The sequence below is a fragment of the Gracilinanus agilis genome, chromosome 2, assembly GCF_016433145.1.
Source record: "Gracilinanus agilis isolate LMUSP501 chromosome 2, AgileGrace, whole genome shotgun sequence".
Lineage (NCBI taxonomy): Eukaryota > Metazoa > Chordata > Mammalia > Didelphimorphia > Didelphidae > Gracilinanus > Gracilinanus agilis.
In genome coordinates, this window is record NC_058131.1 from 146373172 (window position 1) to 146399454 (window position 26283).

A 26283-nucleotide genomic window follows, 5' to 3' on the forward strand; every position below is an offset into this window, starting at 1 on the left:
TATCTGAGGTCAGATTTGAATCTAGGATCTCCCATCTCTAAGCCTGGATCTCAATCCACTGAGCTACCCAGATGCCCTCCTTGACCTGTAATTTTATTTGTTTAGAGAACCCACAGTGAGAAAACTACACCAGCAAGGTACAAATTGGCATCTACTTTGCAACTTGGAATCTGTGAGGACTGACTTCCTGCTCTAGAGTGGCTTGCTGTAGCTCAGTTAACAGAGGACTTGAACCTAAGTCTTCTTCACTCAGAAGTTCCCTCTCTATCTACTATGCCATGAAAGGAGATAATGATTATTCAATGGAATAATGATATACAATGGAATTCGAGGGAAGAAACATAAGAGGGAAAGTTTGTAAGCTCCCTAAGAAAAATTTTAACCTTTCACTGAGTGTGGGGCAGTTGTGTGGCTCAGTAGATTGAGATCCAGACCTATAGATGGAAGGTCCTAGTCAGATTTGGCCTCAGACACTTCCTAACTGTGTAGAACAAGCCCTGGGCTTGACTCTGGATAAGTCTCATTGCCTAACCCTTACTGCTCTTCTGTCTTGGAATCAATATACAGTATTGACTCTTTGATGGAGAGAAAAAGTTTTAAAAAATGTTTTCATGAATTGATGCCTTTCATCAAGGTAATCCTATCATCTCTTCATCCTTAACTAATTTCTTTTTGCCCTGGACTATACACTGCTTTCTAAGGGGAAGTAAGTCTCACCTCCTTTTGCCTTCCCTTCCTTGAAGTGCAGAAGTCTTGAGAAGAAAGGGTTCTCAGGAGGATGGCTTTAGCCAAAGGAAAAAACACCCAACACTCAAAAAATGTCCATGAAATGATCAGGCTAAAACTGAGTAATCTGTTTCTAGTTAGGAATCTCTACAGAGACAGCTATGTCCGCTGGCCTCCCACCATCTCAGAGTCATGGGATGTCATCAATTTATTTTTTAACTTCTGTTTGACTTTGGCTGAGAGCTAATGAATTGTTTACATATCCCCTTCACTAATCCAGCTACAGAGACCCTGGAGGAAAAAAATTTTAAAGAGAATTAAAAACCCACCCAGTGAGAGGATTCCAGAAGGAATGGACATGTGCAGCTGAGAGCACGGAGCTCAAGCCCTTAATTTTGGTATTTAATGAATGCCATTCCCATTTCTCCCACCCCTCAAACAAATATTGATGGTTTAAAAAAATCTAATTTGGTAGCTAATTGGCTGGCATATATGTGACTGTGTAGGATCTCATGCATACTTTGGGCTAAGCAGGGATTAAGTTGATCTTGCACATTTCCTATTAACGGTTACAAATATACTTTGTACTCTAATGGTTCCTGAGAGCTGGGCAACACAGCTGGGTTGACATGAATGCCAAGTGCATATGAATTTGAAATCACCCCTGAGAGAAGCTAGTAAAGGTCATAGAAACTCACAATGGATAGAAGCAAAAGAATCCATGTACTGAAATGGTATCACATTCACATGGGGAATGAGATGAAGGGTTCTGGCAGTGAGAAAAGACTTGGAAGAGGATATTAAAGGTCTTTTTAAGCACTCCCCATGGGAACAAAGCCATATTATAGCTAGAACTCAACAAGAAGCAGTTAGGTAGATCAGTGAGTGCTGCGGTAGCAGTGTTGTACTTGCTAAACAAAGGCGAGATAGTCCCTTGCCTTTTTACTAATGACCAACACAAGCAATTGAAATAACTTGAGATCATTGGCTGGGCAGATTCTGTTGGTGAACAATTGTCAATATGAAGGGTATAAGGGACAAAGGAATCACAGAAAACCATCCCTGGAATGGACTGATGAGGCTATGTTTTCTAAACTGTGCCCCCTCTAAGGTATACCTAACAAGTAGTTATCTAACTTCTTTTAAGATCTGTCATGAGGGAGTACCTACTTACTACTGGGGAGAGCCTATTTCACTTTTTGAAAGCTCTTATTGTTTTTGTAAGTTTCTTTTTTCTTTACATCAGGCATAAATTTGCTTCTTTACAACTTCAACTTCAGTTCTTACCTCTGTTATCTGTAATCAAGAAGTCTAATGTGTCTTCCACATATCAGCCCTTTATTTTTTTAATTTTTTTTATTTAGAATATTTTCCCATGTTTATATGATTCATATTCATTCCCTCTTCCCCAGACTCCCCCATCCCCATAACCAATGCTCAATTCCACTGGGTTTTACATGTATCATTGATCAAGACCTATTTCCAGATTGTTGATAGTTGCACTGGGGTGAACGTTTAGCATCTACATCCCCAAAAATATCCCCATCAACCCATGTGTTCAAGCAGTTGTTTCTCTTCTGTGTTTCTACTCCCACAGCTCTTCCTCTGAATGTGACTAATTTTCTTTCTCATAATCCCCTCAGCCTTGCTCTAGATCTTTGCATTGCTGCTAGTAGAGAAGTCTGTTATGTTCAATTATACCACAGTGTATCCATCTCTGTGTATAATGTTCTTCTGGTTCTGCTCCTTTCACTCTGCATCAATTCCTGAAGGTCATTTCAGTTCACATGGAATTCCTACAGTTCTTTATTCCTTTGAGCATAATAGTATTCCATCACCAACAGACACCACAATTTGTTCAGCCATTCCCCAGTCAAAAGGCATCCTCTCATTTTCCAATTTTTTGCCACCACAAAGAGCACGGCTATAAATATTTTTGTACAAGTTTTTTTTTCCCTATGATCTCTTTGGGGTATAAACCCAGCAGTGGTATGGCTGGATCAAAGGGCAAACAGTCTTTTATGGCCCTTTGGGCATCATATCAGCCCTTTAGATACTTGAACATCCGAGAAAGAGAGAGACATAGACAGAAAGAATCTTCTCTTTTCTAGGCTCAACACTCCTGCTTCTTTCTTTAAAAAGAAAAGCAAAAAAACAAAACCAAAAAAAAACCCTTATTTTCTGTCTCAGAATAAGCATTACGTATTGATTCCAAGGCAGAAGAGTGGTAAGGGCCAGACAATGGGATTAAACAACTTGCCCAGGGTCACACAGCTAGGAAGTCTCTGAGGTCATATTTGAACCCAAGCCCCTCTGTCTCTAGGCCTGGTTCTCAATCCTCTGAGCCATCTAGTTGCCCCCAGTTCTTTTAACCAGTCCTTATACTGTAATAATATGATCAATGACCCTATCACCTAGCACAGTGCCTGTTACATAGTAGGTGCTTCATAAATACTTGTTGATTGATATCCTTCATCTTCCTTTACCCTCCTCAAGATGTTCTCTAACTTATCCACATCCTTCATAAAATATGGTACCCAAAACTATAAGGATTAAAATTCTTGAGAGGTAATATTTCTTAATTTTAAATTAAATTTTTAATTATCCACTCAATTCAATCTAAACTGGTCAGTACACAATTTGAACAACAAAGAAGGTAAGCAGGAAAAAAAGTGCAGGGCAAAAGAGAGTTTTGCAAAAGAGACCCAAGGCTTGGAGGAGGAAGAGAAGAAGAGAGGGAGGAAGGGAAAGAGAGAAAGAGGGAGGAGGGGAGCAGAAGTCTCCTCCAAGTATATTGCAACTTCATCACTCATCCCCTTCCCTGGACATCCCAAGACATCTGACTGGTAAATAGCCACTATTAGAAGGTGCACTTAGAGACCCAACTCCTCATTCATTCTTTTGTCACAAGAAGAGGTGGTAGTCCTTTTCCTCCCTGCCATGTCTCAGATAAGTACAGCCCCAATATGGCAGCTAGAGCTTTCTAATTCCATTACCTAATCTCTCAATGGAGTCAAGTAGTTGCTCAGCCTTGCCTTACTTAAATCCTGTTATCCTTCAAGACCTAAACAAAAGGGAGGACCCACTCCATTTTCATAACCTGAGAAGAGAAACTATTTCAGCCTTAAAATCAAACTTCTTAGACTGCTAAAATATTCATTTTCCACAAAATTGAACACACTGATCCAGGTGTAAATCTGACTTAAGCCTATTACAGCATGCTATCATCTTCTTGGTCCTGGAAAGTCTCCCTCTCTGATGGGTATTAGTCATATTAACTTTTTTGACTAACACATCATACTTATTGATTCTCTTTGAGCTTGCAGTCCACAAAGACTTGAAATATAGAATGGTATAATTCAGCAATAATGTCATATCTCTCATTGGCATGTGGCTGATACCAGAGATTCTTCAATTAGAAATTAATTTCATACCTTGAATGAATAATTATAAGGGTTAGCAGGTAGTACAGTGGAAAGAATACCAGGTCTGGATTTGGAAGGACCTGGTTTCAAATCTGGCCATACTTTTAACTATGTGACCCTGGGCAAGTCACTCAACACTGTTTGCTTAGCCCTTCTCACTCTTCTGCCTTGGAATCTTATTCAGTATCCACTGGAAGACAGAAAGGTATGTGTTTAAATATATATTTATATAGATATACGCATATATAATTAGTTACTATTATTTATTATTCTATAAAATTTTTTATTATTCTCTTCTTAATTTACAGACCCTCTGAAATCTCTCCACATTAAGAATCCCTGCAGAAAGGTACTGGATCAACACCATCCCTTGCCATCCCTTGCCAGTGCCAAGGATAACATGAAAGCCAATGGAGCGGAATAAAGGTATCTTGGATCTGGAATCAGGAATTCAAATCTAGCCTAAGACACTTACTAGCTAAGTGATCCTGGGTAAGGTTTTGTTTTTTGGGGTTTTTTTTTAAACCTTTACTTTCTGTCTTAAAATCAATACTCAGTATTGGTTCCAAGGCAGAAGAGCAGTAAGGACTAGGCTGGGGGGTTAAATGACTTGCTCAGGGTCACACAGCTAGGAAGTATCTGAGGATAGATTTGAACTTTATGACATCCCATCTCTAGGCCTGACTCTCAATCCACTGAGTCACCCAGCTGTGCCTTCCTGGGTAAGTTTCTAAACCTCTTTCTGCCTTAGTTTCCTCAGCTGTAAAATTAAGATAATAATAACACTATTTAGGGTTATAATGAGTTAATATTTTGTAAAGACTTTGCAAAAAAAGTGCTACATAAGTGCTATTATCTACTATTTGTTTCTCTCAAAAACAACATACTTTTCCCTTGGGAGGGTTTGACAACTCATTTTTAGTCCTGTCAGGGTTTCTGCCTATGAATGTGGGGTGAATAGAACCCTGAGCTATGAGTCAGGAATTCCTAAGTTCAGTTCCTAACTCTTACTCATTACTATAGATGTTTGAGCACTGGCAATTCATTCACTGTTCTAAGCCTCAGTTTACTCATGAGTAAATAAGAATAATAACATCTGTGGTAACCTCCCTCATAGGGTTGTTGCAAGACTCAAATAAGATAATGCATCTGAAGGACTTGGTAAACTTGGCACTATATTAATCAATCAATCAATAAACATTCATTTCTGTTGTTTCAATCATGTCTGACTCTTTATGACCCCAAGACCCTAGCACTCCATCCACCATTCCACCTAAGCGCCCCTCAGCATTTATTAGTCACCTACTATTTGCCAAATCCTATGCTAAGCACTCTGTCAGGTATATTAAGGTCCAGTATCATTAGATTTGGGGAGGTAGATGGCCCAGTAGTAGAGGGCTAGACTTTAAAGCAGGAAGATTCATCTTCCAGACTTCAAATCTAGGGGGCAGCTGGGTAACTCAGTGGATTGAGAGCCAGGTCTAGAGATGGGAAGTCCTGGGTTCAAATCTGGCCTCAGACACTTCCTAGCTGTGTAACCCTGGGCTAGTCATTTAACCCCCATTGCCTAGCCTTTACCACTCTTCTGCCTTGGAGCCAATACACAGTATTGACTCCAATATGGAAGGTAAGGGTTTAAAAAAAAAATTCAAATCTAGGCTCTTGATACTTACTAGCTGTGAGACCCTGGCCATGTCACTTAGCCCAGCTTACTTTAGTTCCTCATCTATAAAATGATCTAGAGAAGTAAATGGCAAACTATTTTAATATCTTTGCTAAGAAAATCCCAAAATGGAGTCATGAAGAGTCAGACATGAATGAAATGACTGAAAAATAATAGCATGATTAGATTTAGCACATTAATTTATGAAATATAACCCTTAATTGTGGAGACTGATTCCACCACACAAAACTTGGAAACTAAGTGGATAGTCAAAGGGTATGTCCATATCAAAGGGGAGGAAGCCACAGCAGCAGAAAAGTATTTAGGTCCAATATGCAGATATATAAAGGCTGTGGAGAGGCCTAAGGAAGCAATACCCCAAGGGCAGGGCTGTATCCCCTTGCTAAAATCAGCAACCTTAGCCAGGGCTATTTCCAGCTGGCAAAACTATTTCCACTCAACCCTGGATGGGCAGGTTGTTGGCTGAGGGGATTTCTGGCTTTGGAGTTTAGGANTCTCTCTCTCTCTCTCTCTCTCTCTCTCTTTCTCTCTCTCTCTCTCTCTCTCTCTCTCTCTCTCTCTCTCTCTCTCTCATTGTATTTTAAATTAAAAAAAAACATTTGCTTAAAATCAGAGCTTCTTGTGAATCATGTGGGCCCAGGTGCCATGTCACTCTGAAAATTAAAGTCCTGGAAATTAGATGTTTCATGAGCAGGTACCATTCTAAATAGCAATTTTCTAGAATGATTCATTCTTCTCTTTTTGTGTGGCATAACTATAATTTGCTGTCAAACTCTACCTGTTTCTGAAGTGACAATCAACTGTTAGAATCAAATTAACTGAAGGTTCATAGAATGAGAGAGAAAAAAATACCTAACCTTGTCCTTTTTCTCTCTCTCTTTCTCTTTTCAGAGAAAAGTTATAGAAATTCACATTTCAATGAATCAAAAATGTCTCTGTGTGATAATCATGCCAAATAGCATCTTCCATTACTATAGACATTTGTCCACATCAAGAAGCCTTCGGTATAATGGCTAGGGGTTAAGAGAAGACTGGAATGTTAACCACCTGTCATTTAATCTCACTTATTGAAGTCACACTGAAATCAGTTGTCCTTAGACCTAGGCAGAGAATATTGCTGTTTAGATGTCAAGACTTAGGGAAATGTGGTCAAACACTATAGTCCCTAAAATGTGCTTCCCTCTGACTTATAAGAGACATTAGAAATGAGTTCAGGGTTCTTTAAAGCTTAGAAAGGGCATGATTTTACAGTCAAATGAGATCAAAGAGCTTTAGAAATAGAATATAGAATCAGTTTCCATGGAGTCTTAAAATATAAATTCTCCTGGGGAAGCTAAGTAATACTTTAAAGTTATCAACCTTTTATATTTTAGTGTTAATGAGCTCCTACTTCTTTTTTTAAGACCAGTTTCTGATAGAGGGAGAACTGAAATACTGAGTGCCAGAATAGAGGTAGAATGGAAGGAGGGAGGGAAAAGGTAAGTTTAAAAAAGAAAAAAAAATATAGAAATGAGAGGCTGAGATTACTGAATAATAAGTGCCAACACATAATTTCATCAAGTCTAGTGCTACTCTAAGCACAGTCTAGTATAGATCCCATTGCCTAGCCCTGACCAGGTCTGATCTAAAACTTCAAAGCTAGGCCAGAGTGAAAGTCATGGAATTAATCAGAAAAGAATGGAGTAGATGAGATGAATTACTTGACTAATTATCTCTTCCCCTTCGTGTCCTTTTCCCATACTTTGATCCCTCTCTTCCATTCCTAGTCTTCCTTTATTTAGCACCTTCTGCATATGAGGCACTGTGCTGGGTTTGGTAGATATAAAATTTTAAATGGCATAGCCCTTGCCTTTAAGAAGCTTACAGTCTAAAAGAAAAATAAGTCATGCATACAAATAACTACAAAATCAGTTAGAATGGGATAAATGCTTGAAAGAAAGCCAAACAAAAGAGTAGAAGGAAAGAGTTAGGGAAGATGCTGTGGAAGAGATAGGACTGAGTTGGGCTTTATAGGCAAGGAAAAATTTCACAGGCAGAAAAGTGATAGGATTCTGGTCCACATGGGAAAAAAAAGGTTACATGGTAAATTAAAGCTAGAAATAGCCGTGAGGCTCCCTAACTGTCAGAAAGCAATTCTCTTTAAGCAAATGCTTCAGGGTCACAATCTTAGGGGCACCACAATATATTTTTAGCTTTCCTGAGAAAATCTGGTTTCCAAACCTCTTGAATTCCAGGCCATTATAAAGGAAAGAATAATTTTCATTTCCATATTCTCCTTGCCTGAAGACTGTATCAAAAATTTATCTTTATTCAGTTTCACTATGACATTAGTTATAAATAGCCGTCTTAACCTCCTTTTTTTTACCAAAACTATGAAAAATATTTCAGAAGTATAAATTTTCCTAGATGTTATTATTCTCCTTATTACCACATATATCCTTGGGTTGATGTCAGAGGTAAGAAGAGTTATACTTTTGGCTATGAGAACTAAATGTCAAGAATACAATGGAAAAAAAGAAAGTGATACAAAGCTTTAAAAAAAAACAATTCCGGACAGACCTCTGCATATTTTGCCTGTTTGATGCCAAACATCTGGTTATTTGACTAAAATTTCTCATTGGCATCTGAAAGACTAATAGCTTACAAGATCTGTATTCAGATTCAGTGAGAATCAATGAGAATTTATTACTTGCTACCTATCGAACACTGAGAGTTGCTAAGGATACAAAAACATAGAAGAAAAGAGAAAGGAAATAGTTCCTGTCCTCAAGGAGTTTATGTTCTTAATCTCTCAGGGCCTCAGTTTCCTCATCTGTAAAATAAAAGGATTAGGGTTGGAGGGGAGGGGGGCATTTAGGGCTCAGTGGACTGAGAGCCAAGCCTGAAGATAGGAGGTCTTGGGTTCAAACACTTCCTAGCTGTGTGACCCTGGGCAAATTGCTTAATCCCTGTATTGCTTAGACCTTACCACTCTTATGCCTCAAAACCAATACAGTATTGCTTCTAAGACAGAAAGTAAGAATTATATCCAGAGAGTTATAAAAAACTATGTATACCCTGAGATCCAAAAATGCCACTGTTATATATGCTTCCTAAGGGGATCAGGGAAAAAGGAAAAAGAACCTATATATTCTAAAATATTTATAGCAACTCTCTTCATGGTGGCAAAGAACTGGAAATTAAGATGTGCATCAATTGAAGAAGAACTGAACAAGTTGTGGCATATGATTGTGATAGAATATTACTTGTACTAGAAGAAATGATGATCAGGTTAATATTTTTAAAAGTAGAAAGATCTATATGAAATCATGAAAAGCAAAATGAGTAGAACCAAGAAAATATTACATATAGCAATAGAAATAATGTTTGAAAAATAACTTGTGAATGTCCACTTCCAGAGAAAAAATTGATAAATAACATGTAAGACATAGTCTTATATCTACATATTTTTCCCCAAATGATGTCTTCTCCAATGTAAAGAGGGAAGGAAAATGAGAGATATCTAGAAATTTTAATGTAAACCACAAACAAGTTAATTAATTAATTAATTAATTTAAGAGTGATGCAGAATCAACCTGATTATTTCATCACTAAAAATCTGAAAGAGATAAAAATTATCTCCAGGGCCTTATGGATGATTTAATCAGTGTATTTACTGAACACAACATTTTGTGCTCACCTAGAATATAAAATAAATCATCACAAGCTTGATCTTTTATCTTTTTGCCATTTTCCACTATATTTTGTTCTTTCTCCCCCCCCTTTTTTTTTCATTTGCTGAGCACAAAGATGGGTGAGAGTATTTGTTCATTAGACCACTAACAATAATTTCCTCAACCCCAAATTTGACATTGACCAAGGATAAACTCTAGCACCACAAATTCATAAGAAAAAGCCAAGAAAAGGACCAAGGGCAGAAAAACAATAGTACAGGCACCAGTTCTTTCAATCATGTGGTACAAGGGGTGGGATTTACTGACCCCTGCCATAATAGATAGAGGAGGAGATTTCCTGGGCAATATAATCCTAACAGCCAGGTGTCAAATATGAAAAAGGTGAATTCTTGAGTAACACCAACCTCTTAGAAGGGAGGTAAGGATCACTCTCCTGACTCCTGAACCAGAAAGAGAAAAAGGAATCTTAACTATACAGTATGGAGAAAGCAAAAGACCTGGACTTTGTGTCCCACTATTACCATAAGTTACTTGAACACTGGATCCTATGGTAAAGGGAATTGGCTCTCCAAAAGTTTTCCTTATGAAGAAATAAGGTTCCCTCAGAGAAGTTCCATGAAGTTAAATGACTTTATGAGTTCCTTTTGGGGAAAAATGGAACTCAACAGAGTGTGCGTGTGAGTGGTAGTGGGGAAGGAAATTGCTCATTAGCAGTCACAAGTTTATTTCCCTTCTAAGAGAAATATGAATTATAGAATAGTGCTAACACAGTACCTAGTATAGAGTAAGTACATTAAAAATGCTTGTTTACTTGACTTGTTGGCTTGAATCAAGAGGATGGAAGGATTTCATGGGAAAGTAAGCCTCATCAAAGACGAGGGAAAGTTATACTGATATGATTGTTTATGGGCCACTGTAATTCTTGTATGATGTTTTGATTTCCTATAGCATAGAATATAGGCTACCCTCTACATACATCATTGCTTTGCATACTTATATGGGAGCAGGGGACCCTTTAAACCAAATCTGTGGGCATAGACACAAGCTGTTGTTATTTGTCCTTCGTTTTTGAAGAGGACTAATGACATCACAGGGTGATATTTTGACTTGTGTGTGAACTGGATTTAAGTGAGACAGAGTTGTACAAAGTTGTCAATGTCATTCTCCCTTCCAAAGTCATTGAAGTCCAGTGACCACATTTCAAAAATCAGGATAACTGGTCAAATGTGAGGAAGGTAAATTCTTAAGTAACATTTCAAGATTTCTACCTTCATAGTAGTTGGAACAAACCGTTTCATCCACCCATTCTGCCAAAGGAAATCTTCACATACTTGGGGTAAACGCACCGTTAACTCACCAGTGGGTTTGCGACACATCAGTTAGCCTCAACACAAACTATAACCACAAGCTATGTTCAAGTGATATCCTGAGGTTTTCATGAGGTTAGTCGGAATAGGGTCAACATGAGAGCCAAATGTGAAATATGCCCAGAATTTTATTAAAAGCAATTGTTGTCATACTTTTTAATCATAAAAGGAAAGTTTTAAGTAGTCCAAATGTTTTCATAAGCCCTTAGTTTTTCTTCCAGTATTGGATAATATCCCTGATGAGCATAGATTTCTCTATTCTTTGGTTTTATTCTACACTTCTCTCAGAAGTATACTAAGTTCACAAGAGAAACACAGTTCGTTATTCTACACTTGTGGTAGAATGCATTAGCCATCATAATAGCTCTTTAAGACAGTTTGCAGGGTACTTTCTTCAAACAATCTGACCAAACTAAATAGTGAAGGTATCAGCCTCATTTTCTAGGATGGGGAAACTGAAGTACTGTGGGGATAAAGTGACTTGCTCAAATTTAAATTCAAATCATACTCCGGTCATAATTTAGTACTCGTTACAACATTCCATAGTTTCCAGACAAATTGCTTAGGTTACAAAGAAGCCCAAAATGATGCAAATACATAAATAAATTTTTAACATGTCCACATATTCCTCTTCCAACTCATGCTTTTGGTGTTTCAAATATAGGAACCCAAAGAATTTGTTGCATCTCTCCTCTTCTCTCTACTCACAAGCTTATTGGTAATATTACCTACAATCGTTGCTGAAGCCATTTAGAAAGTGAACACAGCAATCCAAGACTTGTATAAATCAATATCTCTCCATAAAACATGGGTACACCAATGCATAAAAGGAAAAAATATCAAGGCTTAGCTCCAGGAGCATCTTACCCTTAACCCCCTTGCGGAGAAGCAGCTGGGATATGACCTTTCTGAGACATAAGCACCAAAGACTGAGTGACTACATTTCCAAATATTTTGCCAGGTGCTTATTTGTGAATATTGTTGTGTTCTCTTATTTATACATTACACATACTCAGCTGGCTACACATGTGGTCTAATTTGTGGAGTAGATAAAAATCCTATGCCTAAACAAAGATTTTTTTTTTGGCTGGGGGAAGGGAGGTATATATACTGACCAATGATTTTATCATTGTGGGAAACTTTCCACTCACCAAAGCAGATCAATAACACTTTTCTGTACAGTCTAATGAAGTTTCCTGGGAGGTCAGACATGGTGACACACTCTTATAATACTGAGGTTAGTGGATTGCCTTAGCTTAGAAGTTCTTGGTTGCAGTAAGATCAGAACCAACTGGAAATTATCACTAAATCCAACATCAATGTGGTGAATGCAGGGCAAAATGGCCTGGTCAGAACTAAAGTGTGTCATATATTCCATGCTGATCACCAGTGGTATTGTGTGCTAGAGGGATCAGGCAGACTGGAGAATGGGTTTCTTAAGCTCTAATAGTCCTAGGCTCTCATTCTTATAATGCTCACTCTCCAAAGAACTTTAGTCAAAACAAGGAGGTTTCTAGGGTCAGAAATCCTAAATTGTTGCTCTTCTTCATCCCAGTCTTGGGATGGTGCTACTTTCCTTTTAATCTCTGGTGGAACCAACCTTTTATTTTCTGTCAATGATCCCAGTGATCAAGAACTGTCAAAAGAAGAAACTCCTTGGTAGTCAAAATTAGTCAAAATTCATCTTCCTTTCCACATGTGAGATACACTTTTTCTGATTATAATACACAGGTTATAAAGTTAGCTACTTATCCTACCCTCCCTACTCTCTTTGTAGCATTAGACAAAATGGGAAAGAAACACATATGGGATGAATCCAATGTCACTTTGACCAAAGCCTATTGTAATAGTAAAAATAGTGAGAAGAGGTCTGGTTAAGACAAACTTCATTTATAAAAACTCCACATTTGCTCAATTGAAAAATCTGGGAGGGGGAAAGATAGCAGTGGGCAGTAGGAACTCTTTACAAAAGATTTACTTCACTTTGGATTCACCCTTGAGTTCTTTTAATCAACAAGCTTTCCTAGTCTATTTTATATATGACAACACTTCAACATTCTATTTACTTACCTGTTTTTTTTTCAAGGAATACACATACTGCAGGAAGCAAAATATAGCTATAGTCAATTATCTAATCCAAAGTACTCAGTTAATGTAAACATTTGCAAAGAGTTAATGCCCAGAAAGGATTTAGAGGAAATGACAAGTCTTTCCCTAGATCCTTCGAGAATTCATGTGTCATCCCTTTTCTACTTCTGTCTTCCAAAGATATATGATGGAATTGTTGAATCTTAATAGTTACAAGGGGGGACAGCTGGGTAGCTCAGTGGATTGAGAGCCAGGCATAGAGTTGGGAGGTCCTAGGTTCAAATCTGGCCTCAGATACTTCCTAGCTGTGTGACCTTGGGCAAGTCACTTACCCCCCCGTTGCCTAGCCCTTACCACTCTTCTGCCTTGGAGCCAATACACAGTATGGACTCCAAGACGGAAGGTAAGGGTTTTTAAAAAAAAAAAGAGTTACAAGGGACTTTTGTAATCATTTATTACAATCACTAATCCATTACAGGGATCCTGATATGGCAGCTTTAATGGCTGCCTATCTAACCTATGTTTAATCTATATTTGTTTCTTAAACTACTATTCTATACTGTGCTATGATATACTATACTATAAGCTACATGAGGATAAGAACAATATCTTATCTGAACTTTTTATCTCACTAGCACCTAGAAAGTGCTCTCTAAAAAGCTAGTACTTTATCAGTAGTTGTTAAATGAATACATAAATACCTTACTTCCCATTTGTACTCAACAAATCTCTTAAGTACATAGCTGTTTGCAAATAGTCTTACCATTAGAATGAGTTTATGGAGGATAAGGATGGTGTTTTTGCTCCCTTTTTTCTGTATCACCAATGCTTACTATAGTAACTGACACATGCTTAATAAATGCTTAATAAATACCCCTCTTGACAAGGAGCTCACTACACTTCATAAGGCAGACTATTCCATTGTAGAGTAGCTTTAATTGTTGAGTAAGTTCTTTCTTATATTGAATCAATATTTTCCTTCTTGTATCTTCCATTTATTTATTTTAGTTTTGACCAATGGAACCAAGTAGAACAGATCTACCCAGTCTTTGAAATAAAATCTCTTCAAATATCTTAGGATTTAATGTCTTGTAAGAGCCAGCCAAGTCAACAGCCTATTTGTTATTCAAACTAATCTTTTCTTCCAAGGATCTTTAAACACTGGATTTCTCACCACCACCACCACCCCCAGCAAGTCTAAACTCTACCTACTATTTCTTTTTTTTTATTATTTTTTTAATATTTTTAAACCCTTAACTTCTGTGTATTAGTTCCTTGGTGGAAGAGTGGTAAGGGTAGGCAATGGGGGTCAAGTGACTTGCCCAAGGTCACACAGCTGGGAAGTGTCTGAGGCCAGATTTGAACCTAGGACCTCCCGTCTCTAGGCCTGGCTCTCAATCCACTGAGCTACCCAGCTGCCCCGCTACTATTTCTTTTTATTAATCACTCTCCAAGCTGTCTCATTCACAGAGTATGGGAACAGTAATGAGTCAGGAAAAAAAAGAAAATATTTCCAAAGATTTGGGGAGCAGTGGAGATTGTAAGCAAGTACTATAAACATATCTAAAGTCATTTCTTCCTGTTCTGCTGCCTTCAGCCTTTTTCAAATATGCAAACTATACTCTTTGCCTTTCCTACACTCACATACCATTTCTAATTTGCTTTACCCTTTCTTATTTTTAACCTCTCCCTCCAAGGTTGCCAGGTACCCCATCCCCAGTCAAGTCTCAATATCTCTAATCCAGCCTTGCCATTCTTTTCCATTATCCATCTTCTTCACTTTCAATTACCCTCTTTCTCCCCTCAGAGGCTACCTTGAGTTCTGTTTTGTTCCCTTATTTATTCACCTCTGCCTTTAGCATTCTAGTCCACTTCACCTCAGTTCTATTAGTCACCCAGTAAGCGGTAATCACCAATCTCTGAAAGATACAGCTTGCTAATTAGAAATGACATTTGAAATAAAATGCTCAAAGATCTTTTGCCTTCCCAAAAAACAAGTCCTGTGGATGATTAAGAGAATAATGAAGTAGCTCTCTATGTAACAAATCATTAATTGGGATAATCTTCCCTGAAGAAATACATATTTATATGGCTGTAATGATGGAGGAACTAACTCCCAGGAACACTGTAAGATTTTCATTTTAATCCTTAGTCCTGAGACTCTTGCAAAATATAGAAACAATGCTCTAAACATTCAAAAGATAATGCTTTCTATTATGTTTTACTACTTGGGAATATTCATAAATAGGATGACACTGCAAGGTCTCAATCTTCAAAAAGCAAATGAAAAAGCAACTTCTCTCCATGGGGTAATAGAGGAAAGAAATAACCCACTGAGTTGCCTGAGAGGTACCCTTTGCACTGTACTTTGAGTCCTTCAGAAGGAAAGGAATATAGAAGATCAAGTAAATATCACTGCTCTTATTCTGTGTGTCAAAGACCTTTTCTGAGGACCACTGCCTTTTTGAAATTTTTGATTTTCTTTTTGTCCAAAACTATGATTTTTGTCAATGTAGAGAGTTCTTAATGGCTAAACTTCTTCTACAGGAATAGATATGCAACCTATTTGTAACTTAAACTTATAAACAAGAGGCTTTGGGAAATCTGGGGCACTGAGAAATTAAGTAACTTGCCCCAGGTCACACATGTTGTCAGAGGCAGGATTTGAACCCAGGTCTTCTAGCCCTTTCTTCATTGTGCCATGCCATCTCTCATCTTTCTTTCTGAAGAACAAGAAAAGCTATAAATAACCCTATATTGAAGAACATGAAAGGCTATAAATAAATGATTCATTATTGTTAGTAGATTTTTGATAATGAAGATAGTAAGGTTAAGAAAAAAGCCTTTGCTTGTTGCCCAGCAATACATTTTCATTGCTTATCTATGGTTCACACTATTGCAGTGAGATTCTTCCATATTTATAAACCTCTTTTCAATTTCCATGTCTTCCTTTTTGTTTAGCTTTAGGGTCATGTAGTGAATGAAAAGAGAGAAAAATTGAAAGGATCCTCAATAAAGAGAAGTAGGAAGGGAAATGAAGAAGCAGTAGTTTGAATTCAAATTTATGTGTCCACTTCACAGAATGTATTATTCACATTAAGCTGAATAATTACAAACACCAAAAGAAAATGAGAGAATGTCTTGTATGTCAGTCTTAATATTGCAGGTCTTTAGAGAGACTATGTGCTCTCTCTAAACAAAGGGCAATTCCCAGAAGACCTGGGACATAATGGAAAGCATTATCTTTTGAGTGTTTCAAGCATTGTTTCTATATTTTTGGTCATTCCCAAAAAACTTTCACTATCCCTCCAGCTATAAGGAGAAGAGCTAAGATCCCCAATGTTGCTACTAATTCTCACAAACTTAGGTCTCACTATTGATTATAGGGTTTTCCCATAACTTCACCAGAGAGTCTATTTGGGGAGCCATCTCTCCAATGATTCATTCTTGGGCCAAAAAATGGCTTGAATAAGGATAAAGATGGGTCAGGTAGATAGAGAACTGGCCTGGAGTTGGGAAGATGTTTTTTTTAAATCTGGCTTCTGACACTTATTAGTTGTGTGACTCTGGGCAAGTCACTTAATCCTGTTTGCCTCCATTTCCTCATCTATAAAATGAGCTGGAGAAGGAAATGGTAAACCTCTCCAGTATCTTTGCCAAGAAAACCCCAAATGGAGTCACAATGAGTCAGATATGACTGAATAACAAAAATAGAAAGATACTCACCTGACAAAAGCATAAAGCTCTTTTTTCTCATACCAAAACTCTTCTAGTGAGGTCTGGTTCCCTTATTTTGCTCTTGATGATTCTAAGTAGTTGATAAGTGCTCACATCAAAAAACTAGAAAAACCACAAATGCACTCAATGGTTCCCAAGCTTCTCATGATTACTAGCCTATAAATGAAACTTAGCTTTTCCCTCAAGTATTTAAAAACATTACTCTGAGAACAGGATCTGTAATGGTCCATCACACACACACACACACACACACACACACACACACACACACACACACACACACACAAGATTGTGAAGCCCTGTGTGTTAAATCTACACACATTATCTGACTTGTGACTAGTCAGTCAATGACACTTTTTCTATTTTAAAAAAGAAATACAGCTTGGCATTTGTCAATCAAGTTGTGGCTTTGTATTAATAATTCCATTTTGTTGCCTATCCCTAACACACATACACACACACACACACACACACACACACACACACTAATTGTTCAAAGACAGCTAGGACAGTGATGAGCAAACTTTTTAATGAGGGGGCCAAAGGAAAGGAAATGCTCGTCTCTCAATCTGTTTCTAATGCAACTCTTTCGAAGTTTCATTGTATTGTATCCTACTCTGTATTTGTTGGATTAGGAATAATGTTTGCAGCCAGATAGAACATTTGCCCTCCCTCTCCCTCCTCCCCCTCTCCCCCGCCCCCAACTGGCCTGCTGGCCTTAGTTTGCCCATCACTGACCTACCTAGGAGATTAACTTCATAATTGGCTGGATGTTGATTCATTCTCTTTGCAATCTACACTTCTCTGTTCATAAAGCCATACTGATTCATTATGGTCCTTATCCTAAGTTTGAAATTAACTGCCCTAGGCCTGAAGCCTCATTAGCACTTTCTTCCCAAGCCCCTATTTTCTACTTTTTACTCAAAGTTAAAAAGTTCCAGTGCTTTCAGTCTTTGTGTTAGTTTATTCTTTATTCTTCAAGTATCACTGTTTGTTCCATCTAGTTTAGCCTGCTTGCTCTCCTTTTAAGCTGCATTTTCTCCATGACTTCCTTCTAGACCTCTCCTAACTTGGGATATATATCCCCTTCTTCTGGCCTTTCTAGGACCTACCCATGCTTCAAGGCCCAAATCAAGGCTGGCTACCTATTTATCCAGACTACTGTGATCTTTTCCTCCTCTGAACTTCCATAGCATTTAGGGTCTTTGTCACTCAGCCACTGTCTTCTGTCATTAGATTGCTTTTAATATGGGCATGGCTTGTCTCAGGAACTCCAAGAAGTCTATAAGCTCCCTGAGGCAGAAACTATTTTTCATTCCTATCTTTATATCTCCAACACTTAACATAATGCCTTACATATAGTAGGTGATTAATAACTACTTTGAAGATTAGATTAGATTGGACTGTGTCTTAGATTCTTTTATCAATCCCATGGCACTTCACTCAGTGTCCTTCACAAAATATTGTTCCACTCATAGTCGCCAATAGATGTTTATTTTTTCATTCTATAGTTGTGGCCAGTCAGACATTTTTTCTTTCCTTCTCTCTGTGGCATCAGTTAATAGAACACTGACAGAATAAAGACACCAGAAATTAATCCTGTTGACTATTCCAACAAACAGAAAGCAAGAGGAAGAGAATCTGCAAAACTAAAAAGGAGCCTTCTTCACTAGCTCTTTTTCCCCTCCCTGCCTTTTTTTTTACTCTCTTTCTCTCTCTACTCCTCCTTTTCCTGCTTTGCACCCCTCCTCTTCTCAGGTCCCCTACTCCTTAGTCACTGAGGTCCCGGGAGGCTTCTCTCGCTCCACCCCTCCCCGCCTGCGCACACCTGGACCAGGCCTCAGGAGTCCAAGTAGCTGATGAAGTATGCCGCATTTTTTATGATATGAAGGTTCGGAAATGTTCCACACCAGAAGAAATCAAGAAAAGAAAGAAGGCAGTTATCTTTTGTCTCAGTGCTGACAAAAAATGCATCATTGTGGAAGAAGGCAAAGAGATCTTAGTGGGAGATGTTGGTGTAACCATTACTGATCCTTTCAAGCATTTTGTGGGAATGCTTCCTGAAAAGGATTGTCGCTATGCTTTATATGATGCAAGCTTTGAAACAAAGGAATCAAGAAAAGAAGAGTTGATGTTTTTTCTATGGGCACCAGAACTAGCACCTCTCAAAAGTAAAATGATCTATGCAAGCTCCAAGGATGCAATCAAAAAGAAATTTCCAGGCATTAAACATGAATGTCAAGCAAATGGACCAGAAGACCTCAACCGCGCTTGTATTGCTGAGAAACTAGGAGGATCCTTAATTGTAGCTTTTGAAGGATGTCCTGTGTAGATGATCATTCAGTGCCACAAGTTGAAAAGCTTCCATGTTTAATGTATCTTCTTGCTAAATATGTAAAACAAATATATTTAGGCCAGGGTTTCACTGAGGGGGAGCTGTCTTGTTCTAAACCAGATATTATATAAATCTGTATAAAAATAACCCTAAATAAATCTAAAGTCTAAAGTTTCATGGTTGTAAATTAAATTTTTGCTGTCTGACAGTCTATTTGGCAAGTTGGCATTAAGATTATCATTTAAGCTCAGGGTTTTTAATTTATATGATTAAAACCAAAAAAAAGTGGCCATAAGTATAGAATGGAGAATTTAAAAGACATTTTTGTAACTTCTATAGTTACTGTCTCTCCTTTGGCCATAATCTCCATATTGGCCACAATCTGATGGCAGTTTAGACCCATTTAAAAATTCTTCCTTGAGCTAAATAGAAACTGGCTTTAAAAGTTTGAATGGAAAGCATTTCTCCTCAAAAATTCTAAAACCAGTACTAATCCACTAAATACAGTAGTAAGTCAACTCAGGCTGTCTTCACTTTAACAGTTAATGTGTGATAAAGACTGCCTTAAAATTGTGTACACAAGTAGTAAAAGCTAATCTTTCAAAGCACTCTTTAAAGCACATAGAACACAGGAAGCAACTCCTCGAACCTCTGGTAAAAGCTCTTTTATTCACTGGCTGTGAGACTCTGTTCTGATGAAATAATTTCTCATTCTGGAAATCACAATGCATTCTGGAGTGATCATGAAATAACCTTTATTGTTACACCAAATTATTACACAAAACAAATTCTAGCTCTGCAGTAACCTGGTTTGTCGATGAAAATGGCAGAACATTGTGTTGACAAGCTGGGAGGCTTGTGATATCTTGAATTGTGTATCCTTCAGAACTATCCTGCTTCTAGTACTGTAAGCTGTGGAAGATCATTAAGCAGAGGTTTCTTTGGGACATGGGGAGGCTTCTTAATTTCCTATAGAGATATGTTGATTGTTTGTGAAATGGGGAACAGGTATGAGACATAATACTCACTTTAATCATCTACTTTATGAACGCTTTCAGTGATTGTCTTAACACCATGGGCATAACACTTTGGACCAGTGTAGAGATGCACAAACAAATCTAGAGATAGCAGATTGGCTTTATTTAATAAAGGAAGCATTTTTAACTAAAAAAAAAAAAAACTAAAAAGGAGTCTTCTTTCATCAGATAAAATGAATTTTTGAAAAATGCTTAACAAAATTATGATTGCATTTAGGTTTAAGTTCAGTCATTTTTGAAACCCAAACTGATGGATAAGAAACTTATTTCAAAGTGTCTTCCAAAAGATCTCATAATTAAAAGCTGGGGTGGGCAAGGAATTTAGTGGAAACTACTAATTACTTTCTTAGTCAGAAAAATAGAAACCTGACAAAATTCACTCTAGCATCTAATAACTGTGTATATAGTATATTGTGAATTTTGTAGATTCAGGAATAATGATATAGGACAGTGATGGCAAACCTTTTAGAGATGAAGGGGCAGGCCCTGTCCCCACACTCCCAGACTGAGTGCCATGCCTGCTTCCCCCCAGAGACCAAGTGCCCCACCCCACCTCAGACTTGGGAGGGAAGATGCACTCCCATTGTACTTCTGGGTAGAAGAATGGATGAAGTGAGGAAAGGAGAACCCTGGAGGAAAAAAAAACAGAAGAAAGAACAAAGGAAGCAGCTTAAGGAAGAAGGGATATATATTGAGAAAGAAAAACCTCAAAAACCATTGGAAGCTGAGTTGGCCTTGAATGACTATCTCATCAGCAGGGCCAATAACCATGAGAAATTGAAGTTTCAGAACACAAGACAACCTGGTTCTTGCTTCACATGTATGACAGTAATAAGGTTCCAGACAACCATTTCTCCATTTTGCTGGACTACCTGGAGGGTCTACAAGGAAGGGCCCAAGAGATGACGGTGCAAAAAGCTAAGGCACTCATGAAGAACCTGGACAGTACAGAGCCCAAAAACTTGGGTTTACCAGAAAAGAGAGATTCCAAGTCCTCCTTTTGCTGTCCTAAAAGGGAAATGAGCCAAAATCTCTGTAGCTCCATCACCAGAATAAGGGTTGTCTTCTCAAAGCCCAGGAAAGATGGCTCTCTCCTCCCATGAGAGTATATGTGTGTTTGCATGAATAGCAAAAAGTATTTTTGTAAAAATAGCATCTGACCTGCTCCCTAGCAGCTTATCAGGAAGAATCAAAGACAGCTTTGTTGTCCAAACTGTTGTGAGGAAGATTATTATTTAGTTGTTATGTAGGAGACTTAGCAGGAAGGGCTGGAGAATTCCACATGGAATGGGGAAGCAGGAAGTGGCTTGTTCCCTCTCAGAGAAAGACTCCATGGTGGTTGGGACAAGCTATAACTGACCCTGGGAGACCTCAGAGCTAGTGGAGTTGCACTCTGATTCCCTGGGATCCTGGAGAGTGGTGAAGATTGAAAGCAGAGGACATCAATCCTGCAAGACAGCACTGAGTAGGGAAGTGGCCTGTGATCTGGTGGATGGCTTGCAGACTTCAATCGCTACCTGGCTACATCAGTTCTGGAGGAGTTGGTTCCTGGCATCCTGTAACATCCCTGGAAGAGTTGTGAGATTCCAAGTTCGAGCCCTCTTCTCCAGGTCCTTAGCCAAGCTGTCAAAGCCTGGCAAAAGCCAGGTTGGCTAGGGATCTTACCCTTTTTGACTCCAGTCCTGGGTTGTTAGCCATAGTTTACCTAACCCCCTTTCCAGTACCTTCATATTATTATTAAACTGATTCCCTGTGTGTTTTTAGTAATTTTAGGTCCTCATTGTGTGTATGTATTAATCTGTATTTATTCCAGACTGGGTGGGGCTGAGTGACAGTTGGACAGGCTTAACTGTCATTTCAGTCAATGGTCTTTCCCTTGTAGTTAAACCTGGTTCCCTGACTTGTAAAGTCTCGCCCATTCTCCCTTCCTGTCTTCTATACACCCCAGTGAGCCCACAAGTAATATTTAAGGCACCTTCCCTGGTTTTTCCCCATTATAAAACCTATTACTTCTTATTCTAAACACAACCATTAGATGTATCTGGAGATCTCTTTTTTAAGGGATCTGATCTTGTCTGGGATAGAAGAAGGGTCCTTTTGTATTTTTAAATGTTCCTTGATCAGGGTATAATCACCCTGAAATGATGTAAAGAGATCCAAATCCTTGGCTTCAGAAGAGCCCCCAAAGCCCTAGGAAAGAAAGAAAGAGAGAGAGAGAGAGAGAGAGAGAGAGAGAGAGAGAGAGAGAGAGAGAGAGAGAGAGAGAGAGAAAGATCACTGTCTGCATAGTTGAGATCTATATGTCCTACAAGGAGAGCATAACACATTTCTTTTTTCCTCTGGTAGTAACCTGTCTGTGTTCAGCAAGGGATCTCAAAGCTGTGGAGTGTGTCTGGTTTTATCACCTCATTCTCCGACTTTCCACAACATTTGTTGCTTGGTTACAGTGCAAACAGTAGAGTGAGGTGGTGGTAGGGGAAATCTATAAATCAACCAGATCATGTACCTAGGTGGGCAGAAATTGAATGGGTTGGTCTTATTTTTAATAAAAACAAAGCCTGGTCATTGTGCCATTAACTCTCAAAAAAAAAAAAAACACAACTGCAGGTATGCCCACACAGAAGGCTCTGTGTGCCCTTTTTGGCACACATGCCATAGGTTCACCATCACAGATATAGGACCTTTGCTGCAGAAAGATCCAAATATTTGAAGGAACAAATGCACAGAGCGAAGGATAAACATGCCTGAAAGGGCAGAATAAATTGAAGTTCACTCAAAGCTGTGAACAAAGGACAGTTCTCTCCACAGAGTTCAGTGCAATTTTGATATGTGGATAAAGTACATGGCCTTGAGTTAAACTCCAGCTGCTAGTCATCATTCCTTCAATGCAGTTAAATGATTTTGATTTTTAAAAATTCTTCTGGTAATATTAATAGCATCCTGCTCTGGTCTGAATTGTCCTCATTTTTCTCATCCTGAAACTTAATTTTCAAGGAGCCAGTGTTCAGAAGGATCAACCCTTAACCTTAAGATAGGTCTTCTAATATTTCAAAGAATAACTATGCTAGAACTCATACTTTGTTGACTTTATTTCTGACTAAGGGTCAGATTATGAGATCTCTCGAAACAGGTATCATAAGGTAGATTACCAAATTGCTGCCCTGGACTATGGGGAATAAAAACATTATGTCCTTTGCAAATCCAGAACGTCTTGTGGTTATAAAGCTATTCCCAGGAGTCAAGAATTTCTATATTTTTATTGGGTTTTTCTCCCAAAGAGAAAATATGCTTCAAATACTTAAAACACCTTCAGGCTTTAAAGCTATTTTATATAGGATGCAAAAGGACTGGTAGAGGTAACAGGGGTTTAGTCGATAGAGTGGTGGACTTGGAGTCAGGAAGACCTAACTTCCAATCTAGCCTCAGATACTTACTAGATCTGTAACACTGGATAAGTCACTTATACTGGCTGCCTCAGTTTCTTCATCTGTAAATGGGGAGATAATAACACCTACTCTCAGGGTTCTTGTGAAGATAAAATGAGCTAGTATTTTTAAGTACTTTGCAAACCTTAAAATGCTACATAAATACTAGCTCTTGTCATTATTCTTTTCAAAGCACCAGATTCTAGTCTTATTTATTAATTCAATAGTTCTTTTACTTTCATTTTTATTAATTTCTCCTTTAATTTTTATAATCTTTAATTTAGTTTTTAACTGGAGATTTTTAATTTGTTCGCTTTCTAGTTTTATAATCTGCATGCCCAGTTCATTGATCTTTGCCCTCCCTAATTTGTTAATATATGTACTCAAGGATATAAATTTCCCCCTGAGTACTGCTTTATCTGCATCCTACAGATTTTGGTAGGATGTCTCATCATTGTCATTTTCTTCAAAGAAATTATTAATTGTTTCTATGATTTGTTCTTTAACTTATTTGCCATGTTTCTATGCCCTAATACATGGTCAATCTTTGTGAATGTACCATGTACAGTTGAAAAGAAGGTGTATTCCTTTTTGTCCCTATTTATTTTCCTCCACATATCTATTAACTCTAATTTTCCTAGGATTTCATTCACCTCTCTTACCTCTTTCTTATTTATTTTTTGGTTTGATTTATCTAGATCTGATAGGGGGAGGTTCAAGTTTCTCACTAGACTAAATTTGCTGTATATTTCCTCCTTAAGCTCTGCCAGTTTCTACTTTAGAAGTTTGGACTCTATACTATTTGGTGCATACATGACGAATACTGTTATTTCCTCATTGTATATACTGCCTTTTATCAGGATGTAATTATCTTCCCTATCTCTTTTAATCAGATCTATTTTCACTTTGGCTTTGTCAGAAATCATGATTGCAGCTCCTGCCTTCTTTTTCTCAGCTGAAGCCCAATAGATTTTGCACCGGCCTTTTATTTTTACTCTATGTATGTCAGCCTTCCTCATGTGTGTTTCTTGTAGACAACATATGGTAGGATTTTGGTTTCTAATCTATTCTGCTATTTGCTTCTGTTTTATAGGCAAATTCATCCCATTCACATTTAGAGTTATAATTATCAGCTGTGTATTCCCCAACATTTTGATATCCTCTCCTAGTTCTGTCCCATCTTCTTATGCTATTTCCTTTTAAACCAGTGGTTTGTTTTAAATCAGTCCCCCTTATCCCCTCCCTTAGTTTACTTCCCTTTCCACCCCCTCCTTTTTTGTTCACCTCTTATTATTTTTAAGACTTAATGAATTACCTCCCCCCCTTCCCCTCCCTTTTAGAACTTCCCATCTCACTGTTCCCCTTGGTTTATCCCTGCTGATTTTCTCTGTTGGGTTAGATAGAATTTAATATCCCAATGGATATAGTTACTCTTCCCTCTCAGGATTAATTCCACTGAAAGTAAGGTTTAAGTATTACCTATTAGCACTCTCTTCCTCTCCTTCTTATAATACTATTCATCCCCTCCCCTTCCCATGCCCTCTTTGTGTGGTATAGATTAGCCTATTTTTCTTATTCCTTCAGGTTTCTCTTGGTGCCATCTTCTATTCCCCGCCTTTTTTCCCATATCATCTTAGACCATTTAGTACTCCAACCTCTCCCTATGAATAATTCTTCTAATTACTATAATAGTGAATACATTTTCTGAAAATTACACATAACATTTCTCCATATAGGAATACAAATAATTTGATCTTATTGAAGCCCTTAAAGAAGCAAATTTAAAAATAAGAGGCTTCTTTCTTTCCCCTCTGTTTCTTATTTACTTTTCATGTTTCTTTTTATTTTTGTGGTTGGATATCAGACTTTCCATTTAGTTCCGGTCTCTTCTTTACAAATACTTGGAAATCCACTATCTTGTTAAATGCCCTTACTTTTCCCTGGAAGTATATAGTCAGTTTTGATGGGTAGGTGATCCTTGGTTATAGACCCAATTCTCTTGCATTTCTGAATATCATATTCCAAGCCTTGTGGTCTTTTAGTGTGGAGGCCACCAGCTTCTTGTATATTTTTTCCTTAACTTGGAAGCGCTTGAATTTGACAATTATGTTCCTGGGGGTTGTCTTTTGAGGGTTTAGTGTAGAGAGTGCTATATGGATCCTTTCAATGTCTATTTTGCCTTCTTGTTGAAGAACATCAGGGCAGTTTTCTTGGATAATTTCTTGTAGTATAGTCTCCAAATTTCTATTAATTTCTTATTTTTCAGGAAGACCGATGATTCTCAAATTGTCTCTTCTAAATCTGTTTTCTTGATCTGTCATTTTCTCAGGGAGATATTTCATGTTTCCTTCTATTTTGTCATTCTTTTGACTTTGCTTTATTAGTTCTTACTGTCTTGCAAGATCATTGGCTTCTATTTGCCTTATTCTGGTCTTTAGAGAATGGTTTTCTGCTAAAATCTTTTGATTTTCCTTTTTGATTTGGTCTATCCTGTTTTTCATGGTTTCCTGCTATTTAATTTAGTTCTCCAATTTGTTTATCATTTCATTTGATTTGGGGGCATCTTTCCCCAATTGGGAGTTTCTGTCCTTTAAACTGTTAGTTTCCTTTTGAGCTATTTCCCACTTTTCTTGCCAAATCTCTTCTATCTTTCTCATGATCTCAGATTTGAACTCTTCAAGAGCTTGTGACCAATTTTCATTTTGGGGGAGAGTCTGGATGTGTTTCCTTGTTTGTCCTCCTTTGTTGTCTGGATTTTTCTGTGTAAAAGTTATTGATTGTTAA

At 37.9% G+C, this 26283-nt stretch overlaps 1 protein-coding gene across 1 annotated transcript; it reads left to right on the forward strand.

The window, feature by feature from the left end:
• Window positions 1-18544: 18544 nt before the first annotated feature.
• LOC123234781 (destrin-like) lies at window positions 18545-19214 on the forward strand. The gene has a single exon (XM_044660748.1). It carries the CDS (start codon window positions 18588-18590, stop codon window positions 19032-19034), a length of 447 nt encoding a protein of 148 aa, XP_044516683.1. The 5' UTR covers window positions 18545-18587; the 3' UTR covers window positions 19035-19214.
• Window positions 19215-26283: the final 7069 nt, after the last annotated feature.

Excerpts from the sequence above, each read along its gene's own strand:
- LOC123234781 (XM_044660748.1), top strand. The coding sequence starts at position 18,588 with ATGAAGGTTCGGAAATGTTCCACACCAGAAGAAATCAAGAAAAGAAAG.